Source organism: Molothrus ater, chromosome 1 (assembly GCF_012460135.2).
Source record: "Molothrus ater isolate BHLD 08-10-18 breed brown headed cowbird chromosome 1, BPBGC_Mater_1.1, whole genome shotgun sequence".
In the NCBI taxonomy this organism is placed as follows: Eukaryota; Metazoa; Chordata; class Aves; order Passeriformes; family Icteridae; genus Molothrus; species Molothrus ater.
The window spans coordinates 52,744,816-52,763,830 of record NC_050478.2 but is presented as its reverse complement, the minus strand read 5'-3'; the positions used below and the strand labels follow the sequence as shown (position 1 = coordinate 52,763,830).

At 39.7% G+C, this 19,015-nt stretch overlaps 1 protein-coding gene across 8 annotated transcripts in view; it reads left to right on the top strand.

Annotated features, from left to right (window-relative positions):
* The window catches only part of HECW1 (HECT, C2 and WW domain containing E3 ubiquitin protein ligase 1), a 251,754-nt gene that overhangs the window by 186,200 nt on the left and 46,539 nt on the right, over positions 1–19,015 (top strand). For all 8 annotated transcript variants that reach the window (XM_036406661.2, XM_036406662.2, XM_036406656.2 and 5 more), the window contains 5 exons: positions 2,969–3,119; positions 7,446–7,576; positions 10,147–10,268; positions 13,147–13,332; positions 13,948–14,082. In XM_036406661.2, coding sequence (XP_036262554.1) covers positions 2,969–3,119; positions 7,446–7,576; positions 10,147–10,268; positions 13,147–13,332; positions 13,948–14,082 — 725 coding nt within the window. The remainder of the gene's footprint in view (positions 1–2,968; positions 3,120–7,445; positions 7,577–10,146; positions 10,269–13,146; positions 13,333–13,947; positions 14,083–19,015) is intronic.

Below are 19,015 nucleotides of genomic sequence, written 5' to 3'. Positions count from 1 at the left end.
AATCAGAGCAGTTTCAGAGGCTGCTGTGAAATATGACTTGGCTGATGGAAGGGGATCACTGGAGAACAGAACCAGTACTCTCACATCCCTGTCCCATGCTCTAGCATGCTCTTACTGTGAAGGTTAGATAGAGGTTAGTCCTTGTAGTAGTCACAGTCTTATTTTACCTGGAAAACTTAACAAAAGACCCTGAGGAAATTTGGCTGCTTCCTAGATCATCTTTACCCCTAAAGTAGGATGAAGGGACTTGAGCACAGCTTGGAAGCAGAGTTCTGCCTGTCTGTTCACCTGTCAGTCTGTTTGTCTCACTGTGCAGGTATCTATCCATCTGTCGACAAATCTGGTATCGTATTCAGGGAGCTTCAGTGACTTGTGTGACTTACAGGCTGTCTTATGGGAAGGTAGGAAGTACACCTGCTACCTGCATACAACTAAAGTTGTACCTGCCACCCTCTAACAGCCTTGCCAAGTAACCAAAAGGAGTTACTCAGCTGACTAGAAATGCTACTGCAAGAAGCATGAGACACACAGTTTATAATATTTTAGCATGCCAGTGTCAGCCCATGGTTTCAGGTGGACATACCCGTAAAGCAGCGAATAAAGCAACACTCGCTGACAGGTGTAGTTCGTGTCTGTACATACATGCTGCTGTATGTCTGACACATCCAACAGAGATAGCCTTCCTGAAGTCATAATTCACTCTGACCTCATGTTTTCACTGTGATCTCCAAGCTCTGGACAAGCTTCTTTACTCCTAAGTTTCCAAATATCATGCTTAGAAGCTTAGGAACTCTAAGTTGTATTTAATTACTGCAAAACAGCCTGTAGACCTCATGGTGCACAGGGATCTATTATAAAATCTTGGTTGGCTGTGTAACTGTGTAAACTTTGTTGGCTGTATAATAATATTTATTCTTGCTAAGTGTCCATCAGCAGGCTTTGGACCAATATGACCAATTGGTGTCTTCTGTAAGCTGTCTAGAGTGTGGTTCTACAGCACTGCATACAAGCTTCTAATTCTCTGTCGACCTTTATCATTCTTAATTTGTTACGAGGCATAGCAGTAGTGTGGAGTGAGGGCTAGGATTTGTTCTTTGCCAGAAAACAGCAAGGAAAATTAAGATCTTCATGATGTTGAGCTGAATCATCTTTGATCTGGTCAAGGTTATTTCCTTGAGGAAACCACAGATAATGCATAGCTCCAGAAGGGCCGTTTCCCACCCACAGTGGTACACCTGCCACCAGTGCCAGCATGCTCAGCAAGGCTCTGGCCTTCGACCTGCCTAATGTGTCAGTCTGATTTACCTCAATGTGCATATGTTGTATTTGATGTGCTTTTTTCTCTGTCTTATGTTCTAGATGTGGTTTTCACAAAGCTGTGATCTTGTTCTTGAAACAGCTACCACATTCTTGGGAAACTTTACTTGGAGGAGGAAGAGAGAGTCCTCTCCTTAAATAATGTAGTGATTTTCACAGTTGAGAGATGCTGCATGTGTGCCCATGGTGTGACTATAGGGTTTGTGTCTTTAAGGACTTTGTGTCTTTGGAGCTTTGAAAGAAGCAATGCATGTCTTTATGGCTCTTCTTGTCTTGGAGTCTTACAGAAAATTTCTCCAAGGACTCCGAGCACACATCTTTTAAGGTCTGTGGGATTCAGCTGTCAGGGGCAGCTAGCCATGGTCATCAGACAGCCTACACTTGTCTGGGATAAAATACGGGAAGTAGGTTTAGTTGGGGCCAGCATTCAAAGGTTGGGAACTGATCATGAAGGATAGGTTTCCAAATATAGTAGGAAAAGGTGCAATTTCCATCCTGCTCTCAGAGAATAGGAAATGAAATACATAAAGTATGAAATTCAGATGATCCTGAATTTGATCATAGAAAACCATAGGAGGAGTGAACTCGTCAGGGAAGATGGTATCATAGTAAGAATATGGAAATATGAGGAAGTGTTTTCCCTCAAAGGTAATCACCATATGTGGCTTTGTGTGTGAATGCAAGTGAGGTTTGCATCTAAACTCGTGTAGAAAGTATGTGCATGTATTTACATAGATGTGTCATCAGCTGATGGGTCATGTGGGAATTTGAAACTAGCAAGCCTAATTTATTCCACTTCTCCATGCATTCCAACCAGTTTGATAAATGGCTTTGCTAGCTAACTCACTTCTGAATTTCTTCTGTTACAAACTATTTTTTTATCAACATTACCATTTTCCACAAGCCATCATATACCAAATAATTTTTAGTTTTCAATCATGGGAGAAAAATAACAGTAGCAGGAAACAATAATGATAGAAGGCTCAATATTATTCTGCAAATTCTCAATCTAGTTTGCATTCATAAGAGCAATTCTCTGTTTAGATAGATTTCTAAGGTATGTCCAAAGAGTCTGTGATCAGTTTTCAGTGAAGCCTTTAATTGCTGTATGCTGTCCTTTGAAGCCAGTTAGCAAAAGGAAGAGAAATGAAGCATGTTTGTTCTGAAACAGAACAAAAAAGAAAAAATGGGATTTGCCATATTAGCTCAGATGTAATCTTCTTGTAAAGGTCGGTTCTTTGTGGCTACTCCGACCTGCAGTGAATCCAGCCAAGCAGTATCACTGATTGAAAAATTACCTCATCCTTTTAAAAATGTAGCCCCTGTGTGTCACTAGTTTTTTCATGTGCTGTGGTAGTGAACTCCATGGCCTACCTGTGTGCTGTGTATGAAATGTTTCTGTATATGCATATTCTGCATATATGTATATATAGACAAGCAAATAATAGATACACACACTTGAATGTCTACTTTGAATATATACACATGGTATGTATTGCATGTAGGCTATATATCTATATATATATAGTATCTCCTGTGTGTATATACCCTGTCTGTGTATGTGTGTGTGTCTGTATATACCTCTCACACTCAGGTTTTCTGGAAGGCATCCCACTGACAGCATCACCCCTTCCTTTTGTTCCAACCCTAGATTGGGAAGCTCGGATAGACAGCCACGGGAGAGTGTTCTACGTGGACCACGTCAACCGCACCACCACGTGGCAGCGGCCCACGGCTGCGGCAACGCCAGACGGGATCCACAGGTCTGGCTCCATCCAGCAAATGGAGCAGCTGAACCGCCGGTGAGCGTTGGCACTGGAAGGGGAGGGAGTGTTCTTCCAAAGCATGGAGTCACTTCTGCTACTTAACTGTAGCAGTGCTATTGATGGGTCAGCACCTGGTGCTGTGCTGCAAAGCTTTTTGGGACCTGACTGGAGTTGCTGCCGTGTCCGTGCGGCATTTCTACCCAAGCTAATTAGGCCTGTTGAAAGGTCTGTCTCCTTTTCCAGGGCAGAGCCCTGCTCTAACAGGACCATGCACATTTCCAGAGGTAGACAGGTCTGCTTAGTGTTGCTCTGGGCCCTGTAAATCTGTCAGTTCATTCTGAGCTGGCTGAGATACCTCTTAACGTCATTTATATTTTAGCTTTGTTTGACTAGTCCACACATAGATTTATTTATCATTTTCTTCTCATGCTTGCTTTTTAGACTGAATTTAAAAGGAAAGAAAAAAATAAACAGTTGGTCAAAAATCTTCCATTTTTGCTTAAAAAGAGGGTTTGGGTTTTTTTTTTTAATTCTGCTTACTATAATGACGCCATTTCTAGAAAAGGATAAGCGAGACTGAAATTATATTTTAATTATAGCATGTAAAATGCCACAAAATTTTTCTGGCTTTTTCTTTTGTGCTTAGAGAAAGATCTGCAGCTGAGAGAAGGATGCAGAGTTTAAAAGTGCTCTTTTCAGAATACTTTGAATAGTTTGGGAGCTCCTGTGCCCTTAATGAGGCAGTCTGGAAGAACTGGGCCAACTTAAACTGACACCATCAAAACACCCTTTAAGAATAATCCTTTTTTACCAAAATGCATTATTTTGAGTAGTATTTCATAGCATGTGTTATGTCTTGCAGAAATGAGAGAACCTGCCCAGTATTTGTTTTCATTATAGGTTTGTTCATAAGCCTCAAGCTGCCATGTTAATATTAAAAAAACAAAACAAAAATAAAAACAAAAAAACCCCAAACCTTGAGAAAGTGAATGTTTAATGTAGATTCTTTTAAGGGATATACATGACTTCTCTGCCATTTAGCATTGGTCTTCAAGAGGGATTTTAGCCGTGTCAAAGTTCAGACTATTTGGCTACCACTTTAAAAAGTCATCTGCCACAGAAACCAGAAAGCTGTTGTGGAGATACATCCGGGTTTTTTTTTTTGCCTTTTTTTTAAATCTTTTTTTTCTTTTTTTTTTTTTTTTTTTTGAGGTTGAGCTCATGCAAGTGCAGAACAACCATGAAAGGAATAAATGCTTATAAAAGTGATTTACCATTCTGTTAGTTAAAGCAGGTTAGTCATTAAACCAACTATCACAGCAGAAACTGAAGCGTAGGCATCGTCTTTGTGACCTCCTTCCCTCATATTATTCAGTGTTTTCATGTAGGCTGTCTGTCTTGGGTATTATTTGATTATCACTGGTTTGGGTTGGGAATTGAGACTTAATAAGATTGATATTCTTTGAATCTCTCCGTTTTTAGTATTCATATATCCAGTTACAAAGGGAGAAGTATGGAGTTTCAGCAGTGGCAAATCTCTACTTATGCAAGTTCCATTGGAGACTTTGCAGTTTATTAAGCATGAAATGTCATGGCTTCTTGGGACTAAGGAAAAAAGCTGGTGATTCTCTCCTCTCTGCAAGGAGCTCTGTTGATTTGAGAAGTTGAATACAAAGATCTTCTATTGTTACCTGTGAACTTTTCCTAAGATACTAATGAAAGGGATTCATGAATCTCCTGAGTATTTGCCCTGTGGCAAGTAATTTTTGTAGTTTTAACCTGGCTGTTATAATTTTTAAAGTTATTCTAGTCCTAAATCTAATTTCAGGTATTTCATGTCTCCACATTTCAGGAATGTCAGGATAGCTACTTTTCATAATTATTATCAACACTCTGGAGGATTGGACTTTGTTTTAAGCCCTCATTTCAGAATTCTGTTTTGTTGTGTTTCAAACTTAATGATTTGAAATGTTTTTCAGCAAACACACCTGAGAGCCATTTTAGGTGAGGCAACAGCAAAAATAGACTTGCTGATAGAATTAGCAGCAGCCTGAACTTTTGCTCTAACCTCAAACAAAATTTGGACTCAACATCACTCCGCAGTTTGAAAAACCTTGGTGACTTTTCTTTTAAACAAATTTACCTTTTTTTGGCTTCCTGGTTTAATTTGTGTAAGGGAATGGAAAGACCAAAATATTACAAGGAAGCTTGGTATTTCCAGCCCAGCCAAAACCACAAAGCTTTGGAAATTCAGCTTGAAAAAAACCCCATAGCTGTGATTAAACCTAGTCCTGCTTTCCTTCTGTGCTCCAAGCTTCCTTTTAGCTGTACAGGCCACTTGAGAATACCGGGAATGCAAAACTGTAATCCAGGTGTTGGGCAAACACCAAAGAAACATCCATGCTTCTAATTTTAAAGGCTCTTGCTCATTTTCTGGAGCACTACCTGACTTGCTTACTTGTTGGTCAAGTAGATAACAGCCCTTGTTGTTCAAGCTCTCTCGAAAGGATACTTTGCAGCATATGTATGTCTAGACTTGTCTTTGCATTAGTTTGAAAGATAATAATCAACATAAGAATTTACAACCATCATGGTTAGGACAGCCACAATGTGGTATTTCTTAAGCTCCATTTCTTTGACAAATCACTTTGAAAGGAGACAAATTTCCAGAGGCATTCATTCCCATAACTTTTGCACTTCCAATGTTTTCTCCAATTACTTTGGCATTTTTGGGTATTTATATAAGGTGATTTTATAGTATTGAGATGCAAAAGAAATGCATAGCCTTTTGTTGGCATACAGCTGCTGTTGCTCTTTGAGGTTTGCCAGTGGGGATTTTCTACCATCAAATTAAATTGAAGGTACAGGGTTTTCTATATGTGTGCTTATATCCCTTGATTATATGAACTTGGGGGATTTTGTGGTTGGTTTTTCCTTTCCTTTCTATTGCATGTGGGTGTTGTAAAACTCCTGCAGTACTGGAATGGAAAGTTCATTCAGCTGCCTGCAGTCAAGTGAAAAAAGCTGCAAAATGTAGGTCTAAAACCAGAGGGTTTAAAACTGCAGTAAATTCATGCTGTTGCAAAACCTGCTCTCAGAATTTCTTTGTAAAGATGGATGTTTTCTTAAACTATCAAAATATGCACTAAATGTATCTTTAAATGACTTTGAGCACTGGAGGAAGACACATAGCATTGTGAAAGTTTAGTATAAATCTATTAAAACTTTAATTATTTTTTCTTAATTATCTCCAGCCCTTTCGCTTAAGATTGGCTTTCAGTGAGCTACTGGAGATTATGTATTTTGAGATATCAAAAAGCCAAACCCTAACTGTTTTCTTCAATGATCCTGTGTCACTTTGAGGAACTTACTCATGGCTAAATTCTATTTAGAATAAAGCGTGCATTAACAAATAAAGAGACAGAAAGTAAGTAAAAATCTATAAGTCGGATCTTGAGCTGAGGAAAGCAAAGAGTGTAAGTCAGAAAAATTAAAGACAAACAATGCTGGATCAGATTAAAAGCAGGCAGCAAAGCCATCCTGTTTCAAATACACACGGAAATGCCATGAAGAAAGAAGGATTAAAAATATCGAGATGGAATAAAAGCTAGTTGAAATAATTAAGAAAGTCTGTTTTCTAGCTTTGCTTTTCTTTCTCTTTCTAGTTCTTTCTTCATTATTATGCTTTCTTTTTCTTTCCTTCTCTCTTTCTGTATGAAATGCATTTATAATACACATAAGACATGATCATAATTTGCCAGTAAAACCAAAGAAAACATGTTCATCAATTCATCTGTCACTATGAGTGAACAAGTTAAGGAGAATTTGATTTCTGTAGTGTGAATTCAAAACACTCTAGGTTATTTATTCTTCATCAGGAAAAGATGATTTATTTTCAGGATTCAGGAGGCACATCCAGTAATTTAATAAGAAAAACTGAAGGTTACCCAATGCATCACAGGGTTGGTCCTTACTTCATTGATTATGCTTCCATAAGGCTAAATGAGAGGAGGAACCATGATCCACCTCTAGTTTTGGGTTCCAGGTGTCCAGATGTTTTAAAGGGAAGCCTCGAAGTAGCAACACATAGCCTAAATATGTGTTTAAAATTTGAGTATTGCTAACTTGGCACCCGCTGTGGCTGTTTGTTAGTCACTGAGAAATGCCAAGTTTGCAGAGTACTGGTTGGCCCAAGTGTGAGCAGCTGCACCTGCTGCAAGAGAAGAGTCAGCTGTGCTCTTACTCTGTTGTACACAGAAATATTTGGATCATTCAGAAACAGTGCTGATTGTTAAAGCAGAAAGCAACAGAAAGCACCTCTGTTAACTAAATGTTGTTGTTCCTTTCTATGAATGTATCTAGGTACCAAAACATCCAGCGGACCATTGCAACAGAGAGGACTGAAGATGATGCTGTGGTAAACAACAGGGTGGAGAGAGTTCCCACTGGAGGAGGAAGTGACTCTGAGGCAGAGCCTTCCCAGCCTAGCCCAGGTATGGGACAGCAAAGCTTCTGAGTGGCATGTTCAGTGCTATTCAGTTCTGGGGAAATCTGCATTTTCAGGGGCAACTGGAATTTTATTATACCAGGTTGAAAAACCTAATTTAAAAATAAAAAAAAGGACCTGAAGATACAGTTTTTAGATGTGAAGCTACAAGCACAATGCTGGATACAACAATTTCAGTTCTTTAACAATTACTAAGACAGACAAAGCATTTTTACCTTAGTAAATGTCCATTTGAAACTAAAAAGAAAGAGGCATTTTGCAGCTACAAGGTGAATACTATTCACCTAGTAGTTGCAAAAATAGTGCTGTCTTATTTTTGTGGCTGTGTGATTTGTAGCATGGGGCATTTGCAGTTTATTTTTGCTAGGCTTGGCTTCTGCACTGCCACATTTGCCCATGTGATTGCACCTGCAGCGGCCCTGGCATCATATATGAAATACTTGTGGTTTATAAAGGTGTGGTTTTGTGATAGCTGTGAGCTGACCTAAGTGTGGGCTGTCACCAAAGAAGGCACAGCTGTCTTTTTGCTCACCACTAATTTATGTGAGAGGACCCCATAGCAGAGTTGAGAACTGAACTGCCTGAAAAATAGCCTGGCTTCTTGTCCTTGTCATTTACAGCCAGATTGGATCTTTCCTCTGGCTTGTTAGATAAGGAGACAAGAGTTTTCCTACAAAGCAGAAGAGGAAAATGTGTACCCAAGGCAGGATGGGACAGCAGGGGTCTCTTCTACTCTTTTTGGTGGTAGTCACACTCCTACCAAAAATGTTTTCTCAAAACATTTGGGAAACCACAGTCTTAAATGTTTCTTTCAAGTAGGAAGCAATCAGTCTATTTGCCCAATCAGTCTATAATTGCCCACTATGCAATTTGAGACCATGCAAAAATAACTCCCTGCTTTGTTAGCACCAGCAAAATGATTGACCAGTTGTCTTCCTTTGGATCACTCTTGCCTCCACCAAACTTTGTGTTCTGTATTGTCTGCCATGAGTAAATCCAACTTCTTGCTATCCTTTTGCCATCCCTCTGTAAATAGGATTGGTAATGGGAAAGAACCAGCACAGTGTCTGCTTGAATTTTCTTAGTTTTCCATGTTGAATAGGAAAAAATACATAGAGAAATAATAAAATTTTTAACAAGTTTAGAAAAATATTCTATTTTGCTTGTTTTGATCCATTAGGATTTTTAATTTGAAAATCAATTTTGGCCAAGGATGTTAAACATTTGATGCTTAAGTTTTCTTGTCATCTTTTGTATTGCAATTAAAGAGGGACTTCTACCTACAGTGGATCTTATAAGGAGATCCCAGTTCTCTATGTTAGGGAAGTGGAAATGAGGTACACATTGAATTATTAGTATTTATAAGTAATGTAGCCATTACTTGTAATAGGTATAATCATTTAGTATCATAGACAATAAAGTAGTAATTTAATAGGAGTTGCCACCACTAAATATTTTGTTCAGTTAATTTTTTACCATGCACTCTTTTGTTTTAAACCCAAAGAGCTAATCAGTGTGATAAATGTTACCATAAGTTATTAGGAAATGGTTTTTGCTATAGATAATTGCTTTGCTTTTGGAAAAAAACATCCAAGAAAAAAAATTCCAAGAAGTAGAAGGTCAATGATGGTGTAAACACATTAGGGAAAGAAAAAGCTGCAGTATTATACATTTGTTATTTGTCTTTTAATTTAAATGAAAAATGTCAGAAGGAATACAATTAAAGCACATTAATCCAGGTTCTAAGACAGTATAAATCAATTTAACTCCAGAAACTGATCGAGTCTGCAGTTTTAAATGGATAAAATAGTATGATGTGTGCAGTGAGAAGAAAAAAGAAGTTATAACTGATAAGAAAAAAAAAAGTGAAATTTTATTTATTCTGTTGATGACATCTGCATCCAATTTTCTTGGACCGCAAATAAAATGTAGTTTTATTTGAAAATGCCAGAATGCCATAGCCATAATTCAATGGTAGGAACAATTTTTCTGGTAGCTAAAGAGCATCAAGAGTTTCTACCTCTACAGAATTACATTCTCAGTGCTCAGTTTTGCTCCTGTGCTTCATTAATCAATACAGATTAAAAATAATGCAATTGTGTTTGGTTTTGTTTTCTTTACCATACAAGTCCCCAAAACCTTGGACTTGTCAAAATCAGTGCAATTAAAGTAAAGTGTAATGCTGGACTGGGAGATCAGATTTTTCAAAAGTCAGCTGCAGGGGAAACCAGAATGGACCTGGGTGAACCAAATCATCAGCTGGTGAAAACTGCTGTGGTCACATTATACTTGGGGACAGCCGCAGACTTGACACAGAGTTTCATAAGCTACAGTTCAGGAAACCATCCAGCTCCTGCACTGCATCACTAAGCATAAAGACATCCATCAGTTTGCTTGTCTTGGGAATGCCAAGGTAGGTGCATTGGGCAGGTGGTGGCTTTTTTATATCATCACTTCTGCAGCTGTTTCTGAAAGGTTAAATATAGACTGTGCTTGCCACTACATTAATAAGATTCTGTGTCTTGTTTGGTTTTGGTTTTTTTTTTTTTTGTTCAGAGATTAGGAGGGAAGGTTCTCTTTCTCCTGTGAATTCTCAAAAAATCACCTTGTTGCTGCAGTCTCCAGCTGTGAAGTTCATCACCAATCCTGAGTTCTTCACTGTGCTGCATGCAAACTATGTGAGTAACTATGATTTGCTCTCTCACACTACTGACTTTTGAGTCCCAGTGCTATGTCCCAGATCTGCAGGGAGAATGCACAGTGAATCTGAATTGTGTGACTTGGGGCTCAGTTGTCCTTTCTGAACACCAGACCAGGATGGGACACTACAGCCAGGCTGCTCCAAGGAGGCTCTTGCTGGGATTCTGCCTCACATGGAGTGTCCATAGTACAGAGAAGCTCATTAATGTTATTCTCCCAGAACAAGCAGGAACCCTTGGTTTCAGCTTGGTTGATTCTGTTGTCTGTTTCTGCAGGCAGTGAAGTTGTTGTCTTTTGATCCAACATCCTGAGAAATCTTACTCAGATACCACCAAGTCTTACTCAGATATCACCAAGGGAAACAGAGGGAAAAAACTTAACTCTTGCAATTTGCATTCCCAAAACAGAGGCAGGCATAACTGAGTGAAAGAAATACTGACTTGTGTCAGTGTAACTATTTTGGAAAAAGCACAAATGAAAACAAATTTTTAAAATTCAAATAAATCAAATAGCTGGGGTTTTTTTTCCATTAATGAAGTAAAACCACACATTTTCTTGCAAACCTGGAGGGGAGTGGAGAAAATGCAGTATCAGGAGGAAGCAGATAGGGCAGTCCCACAAGGAGATGCAGTCCTAATTTGCCATATCTGGAGTTTAGTTCAACAAGGCATCTAAACGTGACTTCTGACTATTTGGGAAGTCATCCATTTCTGGGTAGCAATGACCTTCCTTTTTTAAAAGGAAGAGAAGGTAAAACACTGAGAGTTGCCTCAGCACAGCCTTTTGGCTAACTGCAGACATCAGGTTTGGGCTGTGGCACTTGGTGGATTGAAGCCAGCCGTCCATCTCCAAGCATCTGCCAGAGATTATCACCTATGAGATCCTGACAAGGAAGGGATGTATCAACTCATCTGACATTCCCTGAACTAGTTTGTGGAGTGCAGATAATTTCTTCCATTAGCAGGGTGATATATGAAGATTTATAGCTGGGAGCAATGTAATTTTTGACCAGCATGGTTGTTGGAAAAATGAGCAACTGATTCCATAGTTGTGTAAAGAACAGCTCACAAGAGACTAAATCCCAATTTTATTAGTCACTGAAACTAAAAAAAAGCAGAAAGAGGCCTTCAGTTTTATCTTAAAAACTTGTCTCTAATGTGAGGACCAGAATAATCTATTAAAACATCTGTCAAATGGTCATACAGATACCACTTGTACAGGAATAATGACCCACATAACTTTTGCCGTAACATGAGTGTAATATTTTAACCACAAGCCCCTATTAAAATTTCAAGCTATTAATTATGCCACTGAAGTTGGGATTGGAAAATATTATCCAGCAGTTAGAATTAGAAGGGAAAAGCTCTCATTTTTCAGATATTTTATTTCCATTAAGAGATAAAACTACATTGCACTCTTTGTTTCCCTAGTGCAGCTTAGAGATATTCAAGGCAGTCATTGATCATACATTAGATCAAAATGCAACTTTTTTTTGTGTAGTAGGCTGGGATCTTAAAAATCTGTGACCATGAAGCTTTCCTGGGTTATAAGCAGGTTATATCTTCAGGGCAGAGATCATATCTCTGTGATTTCATAACATTTACCAACCCTTGCCATAATTAGGGACCTTGTGCTACAGGGAGCATTCTCACTGGAGTCACCGCAATAAATCCTTACATAATAAAGATTATACCTGTAGATGTTTTATTGAATTATAGTGGTTAAAATGCACTAAATGCACATAAAAATTGAGAATTCAAAGCTGCTGGGTCAGATTCTCTGGACATATTCCAGGTCTGCACACTGGAGCTCACTTCACTTAAGACAGGAGTCCTCCAGTGATCTTTATTACTCTAATGAGTCATCAATCCTTTGGGCTGACCAGCAAACCAAGACACTCATTTTCTCTCTAGTAAAAGGTTCAGGAGATTTTTGTGAAGTTTCCTACTCTGTTTTAAGGAGCTTTTTCCCTGAAGTGAAGGATTCAAAGAGTAGCCTGTGAATGGGCCTGTGTGTTGTTAGCACAAGTATTATTTTATGATGGTCTATCATTGAACACATTGAACAACACACATTGAACAACAAATTTCAATTCACTGGGCCCCTATTCTGCAATCAGATCAGTTCACTCCCTTGAGCTGCCTCAGGCCACATTCCCCTAGAGGTGTATTTAATGCCCATTGTGAGATACAACTCACTGCCTGAGGGGTGACATTCATTGGACTCATGGAAATGTCTCCATCTGACAAGCTTTGTAGTCATCGCAGAAACAAATGCTCCATTACAGGAAACAATTCACATCTTCCAAAAATAGACAATTAAAAAGTGTCTGTTCTTGTTCTGTGGCTGTAGAGTCATCATAAAAAAGGTAGCAAGCTCATATGGAGACATCTGCATTGGGGTCGTGCACATGTAAGTTCATGAGTCCTATCACGCACATCTTGATTTTAATTATAGCAAAAATAGATGTTCACAGCTCTCTGTGCATCTCTCTGGCACTGCTGAGGCACACAAGCAGTGTTTCTGTCAACCAATAATAGCAATGAAAGGGTCAACTACATGCACCTTGAATGTGTGATGTTTCAGCTGACCATTTTTGAAGTGTATTGAGTACAGTTAGTTTGTTCTTACACAAGCTAACTGTGCATAATGTGTGGGATGTTTCACTTTCCAGATTGTATTTCTTAATTCTGCATATGCATGTAAAGTTGTCATTGAAATCAAAACAATGAGATGGAAGTGTTTCTCAATTCCAACAGGATTTGTTTCAGTTCTTTGGGCATGTGGCCAACGAAATAACCAAATATGTTTTGACATCAGAACTCGATTTCTTCCCTTCTGTTATCCATCTCACAGAGTGCCTATCGAGTTTTCACCAACAGTACCTGCTTGAAGCACATGATTCTGAAGATTCGTAGAGATGCTCGTAATTTTGAGCGGTATCAGCACAACAGAGACCTAGTAAATTTTATCAACATGTTTGCTGATACCCGACTGGAGCTTCCTCGTGGCTGGGAGATAAAAACTGACCAGCAGGGCAAGGTAAGAGTGCCAACAAAACTAATCACTTGTTTAACACAGCACTTCAGACTACATGATTATTAAAAGTTTCTTCCTTCTTGACTCAAAATCAGTGAAGATTTGGTTTAAACAACACAAGCAGCAAGGAGAGTTATTTTAGAAGCAGGAAAAAAGCTTCAAAGTTTCAAAGCATTTCTAGTTTTCTGTAGAATATTGTACCAAAGCAAGGCAGCATTGGACTGACAACAAAGTTTGAGCCAGAGTAGATCTGTTGTGACTGCAAAATTTGACTCAGCTTAATTCTCTACCTCCAATTAAGCTTTGCTGACTGACCTCTGGGTCCACCAAATAGGTTAAAGCAGCATTTCCCAATGATATTATTCTCTCCTGTCTTGTGTACATCAAGGCCATTGCACATGATTTTGGTCTACACAGCTTCAGATATTTTCTAAGAGGTATTCTAGCTTTGAGTAGGCCAGTTGAGTCCTGTTGTTTGCAGGTGCCTTCCATGGACTATATTTATCCAAGGTATTTCCCACATACAGTTGCCCGTGGTTTTCCTGCTGCATTCCCGCGATACCATCACAGGGTTGTCAGTCTTCTTATTAAAGGAACCATTGTTCCTTTGTGTTTCAGTCTTTCTTCGTTGACCACAACAGCCGTGCTACCACCTTCATAGATCCCAGGATCCCGCTGCAGAATGGGCGTCTCCCAAATCACCTGACTCACCGGCAGCATCTCCAGCGGCTCCGTAGCTACAGCGCTGGAGAGGTAACTGTGCTCATTTCAACTCAGGAACTTTTGGCATCAGTCTTCTCTGGAATTATAAGAACTTCTTATATTTTAAAAGCATTGAAACAGACTGTCTTGGGAATATCTATCTTCCAAAGACAATAAGGGATTTTTTTGTCTTTCTGAAGGGTTTATTTCAGAGTTTGCTAGTTTATATTTTGATGGTTTTTGGAATAAAATAATAAGCAAATAAAGCATAACTGAAGTGATGACAGAATAGATTTGAAGAAGTATCCATATTTGACGTCCTGGCCTAGCTTTACTTAAGTTATTCATTAATTTTTTTTAGTCTGATACCTCATATGTTTCTTCATTCCCCACTGTGACACTGTGCTCTGAAAAGACAGATTCCCTAGAAGTAGTGCAATAATGTATGCTGAGGTTTGCTTTCCCAGCTTTCAGTCACATTAAATATCTTTCCTATATATCATGGGGATGATTTTTATCACTGAGAGCCACAGACAGGATTGAAAGAAGCATAAATACTGTGTTTACATTGTGGATTTAAGTAGGAAAAAGTACCCATAATCAGATTTATACCAGCAAATCCATACATTTAAACATTTGTAAAGATTGTTGCTGAATAGAACTAGAGATGAACTATGGTGAAAGGATCTTTCTCTTCCACAAAAATATCCAAAGAAATGTTTGTGAAATTGGCATCAAAATTTATTGCAGCAGGACCAGTCTGAACACCTCTCACTGCCAGGTAGGTTGGGATTAGGACCTAAACAGGGTGTGAGGTCAGTTCTTCAGGACCAAAGGCAAACCAGGCATGAGTAGCTTGGGCAGGTTCTCTCCATCTTGGGTGAATACAGCACCATATTTTCTGAAGATAGAAGTGTATCAATGGATCTGTTTCAATCACGTCTTCCCACCAGCTTAGCAACTTCCCTCTGCCAGCAGCCTTCAGTTTAGTGTTGATTGAATTCAGTTGCTGTAATTGAATTACTGGCATGACTGTGGTTTGGTTGCCACCTGCACTGTGATTCGTGCTCGGGCCCATGCTTGCCTGAGGCTTGCTTGCAAATTTGCCGTGTCAGGGACAGAAACACCCCTGAACAATTCAGATGACCTCGCCCAAAAATACACTTGGTTTTGCAAGCACTGGCAAGGCTGGCAAGGAGCAATATGCAATAAACCCCAAAAAAGCCAGTAAAGGGTAGGAAATCAAAAGTATTGAATACTTTTGAGTAATGATTATCTAGGGAAATGAAAAACTGTTCTTTGAGGCCACTGTTCATTGGCATTATCAGCCAATGAAATAGTCACCTCCCAGTCTTGGTGGCCCAGGTCCCACAGTGCTTCTATGCCCTTGTCATAGACAAACTTCTTTGTTGTAGCCAAGTAGCTTCCCATTTGGAAGTGTCTGCTGCTGCACTGGAAGGACTCCCATTGATTTCCAAGGACTTTGGATTGGTGCCTAAAAGTCCCTCATTTACAAGGAAAATATTCAACCCTTTGCAGCTCAGTCCGTTTATTAAGAGCCTCATGTTCCATGCCATTTTCTCCAAGTGCATTTGGATGCTCTTTGGCCTATAAATCATGTCTGTAGCCTCACACGTGGGGCTTTGTCCTTGCCATGTGTCAGCTGTCTGCAGTCTTGCTGGTTTCTTTGCTGAGCAGATGGTGTGGCCTCTGGAAGCTGTCACCAGGACAGTATGAAGGACCACGAAGGACAGCTCACCAGTTTTCCATGTTATATACATGTGTCAAAGGACCCTGAAAGACATCAGAATAGTGAAGTTGTGGTTGCCAGAGAGGGCACAGAAAAGAGCCAGGGTAATGAAATAAAGGACCTCTGCAAAAATTTCCATTGTTCTGTGTAGATTACTGATATTAAATGGTATTATATATTAATTTGAAAGAAATGCTACAAGTTCTTTATTAAGCACTTTTTTAAGGGTTATCAATCTTTTACAGAAGAAAGCTGGTTGTTGCTGCTCTTAGTTATCTGATTTTTGGAAGAAAAGGTCAGTTAGCTATTGTGGCCATCAGTAACTAAAGTATAGGTCACTAAGTGATTCATTTCCTTCTGAACCTTCTATAAACAGAACAGTTTGTAAGCACTTTCCATTCCCTCTAAAGGACTTCCCATCTGCAGTGAAAGTCAACATCCATGATTACAGGGTAGAGATTTTAAAGACAGAAAGAGGAAGGAAGCAGGCATCCACAAGGGAGAGGCAGGAGGTGCAGAGAAGGTGCTAGAATATGGCAATATATACATCTCCTTACCAACCCAAACCATAACAAGCAAATAGAAGGATTCAAATGGGCCTCCGAAATCCAGCAGCAATATGAAACCCAGGAAAAGATATTACATCTTGAAAGGTTCCTCTGGTAGTTTGGACTCTCCACTCTGGTTGCAACATCCCAGTATCAATATCAAAGCTATTAAAACCTGACATAAATCTGTCAGTAACTCTGCACTACATGAACCAAGTCACTAAATCATTGGAGGGGTCACTCTTTATTTTTTATTAGAGAATAATGTGCTAATCAAAATTAAATTGTTCAATTAGAAAGTTAAAGTAGACAAGACGATTGTGACTGAACACTAAATTGGAGCAATCAATTGTATTCTATTAGCTAAGAGTAGAAAGAAAATTGTGAGCAAAATGGAAGTTAATTAGAGGGCTGTGAATTTTCCTGTTGTGTTGCCAGAGAAAAATTGTGCAAAGACTAAACACAGCATGAGCAATACCTAGGGATGGTGATGAAGAGAATTACATCACCAGTTTATTGAGGTGTGTACCCAACTGGATTCTTAGCTCTTAAACCAGAACTGGAAAGATGGGAAGAGGGGAGCAAAAGTTTCTTTTCACAGGCACTATACACATTTCCTTCCAAAATTCTTGCTCCAGGAGAAATATGTCCAGGCACTGGAAAGCTGAAAAAATGAATGATGACAAGAGCAAGAGGAGGATCCAGGCCCAGGCTGGGCAGAAGTACCATGCAGTTCCCAAGTGATGAGCAAATAACACCTGGTGCTAATTTTTATAGGAGATACATTTAACTCCTCTGTTACTCCTCCCTTTCCCCTTTCTGTCTTCTGGTCAGTAAAATTATGTGTAGCAACAAGGCCTTAGGATTTCTCTTTGTCAAGGATGAGTCAGCGATCACCTTTAAAAACAGGCTCACCCACCATCTGCATTCCCTTGCAAGTCTGTTCTACAAGGACCTGAGGAATAGGCATCCTCACCTGAACTCCAGGACCCCCTGGAAGTGAAGAAGCTGAGCCCAACAAAGCCTTAGCAGCCTCCCACACATCCTATCTAGTACAGCTGGTCCCGGGCCAATGTGTAATCCTGGCCATGCTGCCGACAAACAGCCCAGGAAATGGCTGCTCCCACACTGGCCCCATGCCCACCGTGGCAGTGAATCACAGGGCACCTCTTGCACCCTTGCAAGGTTCTCCCCTGTGCCATAGCATGGAGTGAATGCTGTAAAGGCCACTGTTTACTGGGGTGGATGCCTGGGTCACCGGGGAAAAGCTGCCTAAGCCTGATCTAAACTTTCCTCGTGAGTTGGCCTGTGGGGGTGTGAGGAGGAGACAAAGGCAGTGAAAGGGTACAAGTGAAATCCTAACTGGATGATGAAGCGAAACATTCACCATGCACTTGCACAGCAGTTTTGTGTTTTAAATGACAGTGTGTTTGATTAGAATAGTTAAGATTTTTCATTGTTTAACCTGTGTGTTGACACGTATCGAATGCATTGACTGGTATCTTGTTATGTGTAAACATTTTAAGCTTTATGGGCTCCAAAAGGCAGCTTGCCAGGCACATTTAGCTTCCCAGTTTCTGTGTATATCCAGTTGGAAGACTTGGCTTTTGGCTGTACCACTGAAAATGGGTTGGCACCATTTGCTTGGATGCAGAGCTAAGCATTTCAAATATTAAAGTTGGGGCAATTTCTTCCTGAAGTAGTTGCCAAATGCTATAATTTGTGCAGTGAGAAAGGAGCAGCTATTAGCCCAGTGGAGTGGCAATTGGAATTCCTAATGCATCTTGTCCTGATACAGCCTCACACTGTAGTCACAAGACAGGAGGGACTGTCTTTAAACTGAAAGAGGGTAAGTTGAGATCAGTTAGTAGGAAAAAAATTTACTGTGAGGATGGTGAAGCACTGGAACAGATTGCCCAGAGAAGCTGTGGATGCTCCATGCCTGGAAGTGTTTTTAAGACCAGGCTGGAGGAGGCCCTAGTAACCTGGTCTAGTGGAAGGTGTCCCTGCCTGTAGCAGGGGTGTTGCAATTAGATGATCTTCAAGATCCTTTCCAACCCAAACCATTCTATGATTCCTCTCTTGGCCTCACCGTGCCTATATTCTGGAGGAAAACATGAGAGACAGGTGGGTTCCCCTCAACTTTCACAAGTCTCCAAAAGGTTACCCAGCAAGTAATGCCTTAGTGCAAACATTGCCAGATGTCATTGTTTGCCTTTTAATATCTTCATACCGAAATGTCTTCTCACCTTTTAAGAAATCTGCCTTTCTGACACGATTCCTTTCACTAGATAGTGTATTTGGAACAGTGGCTTTCTTTAAGTGCCTCAGTTAAGGGGCAGTGAAAATTTTCCTTCTTACTATTCCTTTTATCAGGTCTTTGGATAGCATTCTTATTTCCAGTGTATACAATTCAATTTCTGGTTATGCAAGTTAGTCAGCCTTTTGGGATGATACAGCCTTTTTCTATGCTGTGATCTACATAGATCTGCCTTCCTCATGTTATTTCCACTATTAAATTTCCCTTCAACAACACTGAGTGAGCATTGCAGCATTGTGGGGTTTTTCTCTTTTCAAAAACATTGCTGTAAAAACCTTGAAGTAATGCAGTTATGCTAAAACAATACATGTTTGATACTACAGAGTATGTAGTGTGATATTACAGAGATTTTATTTTCATTGAGCC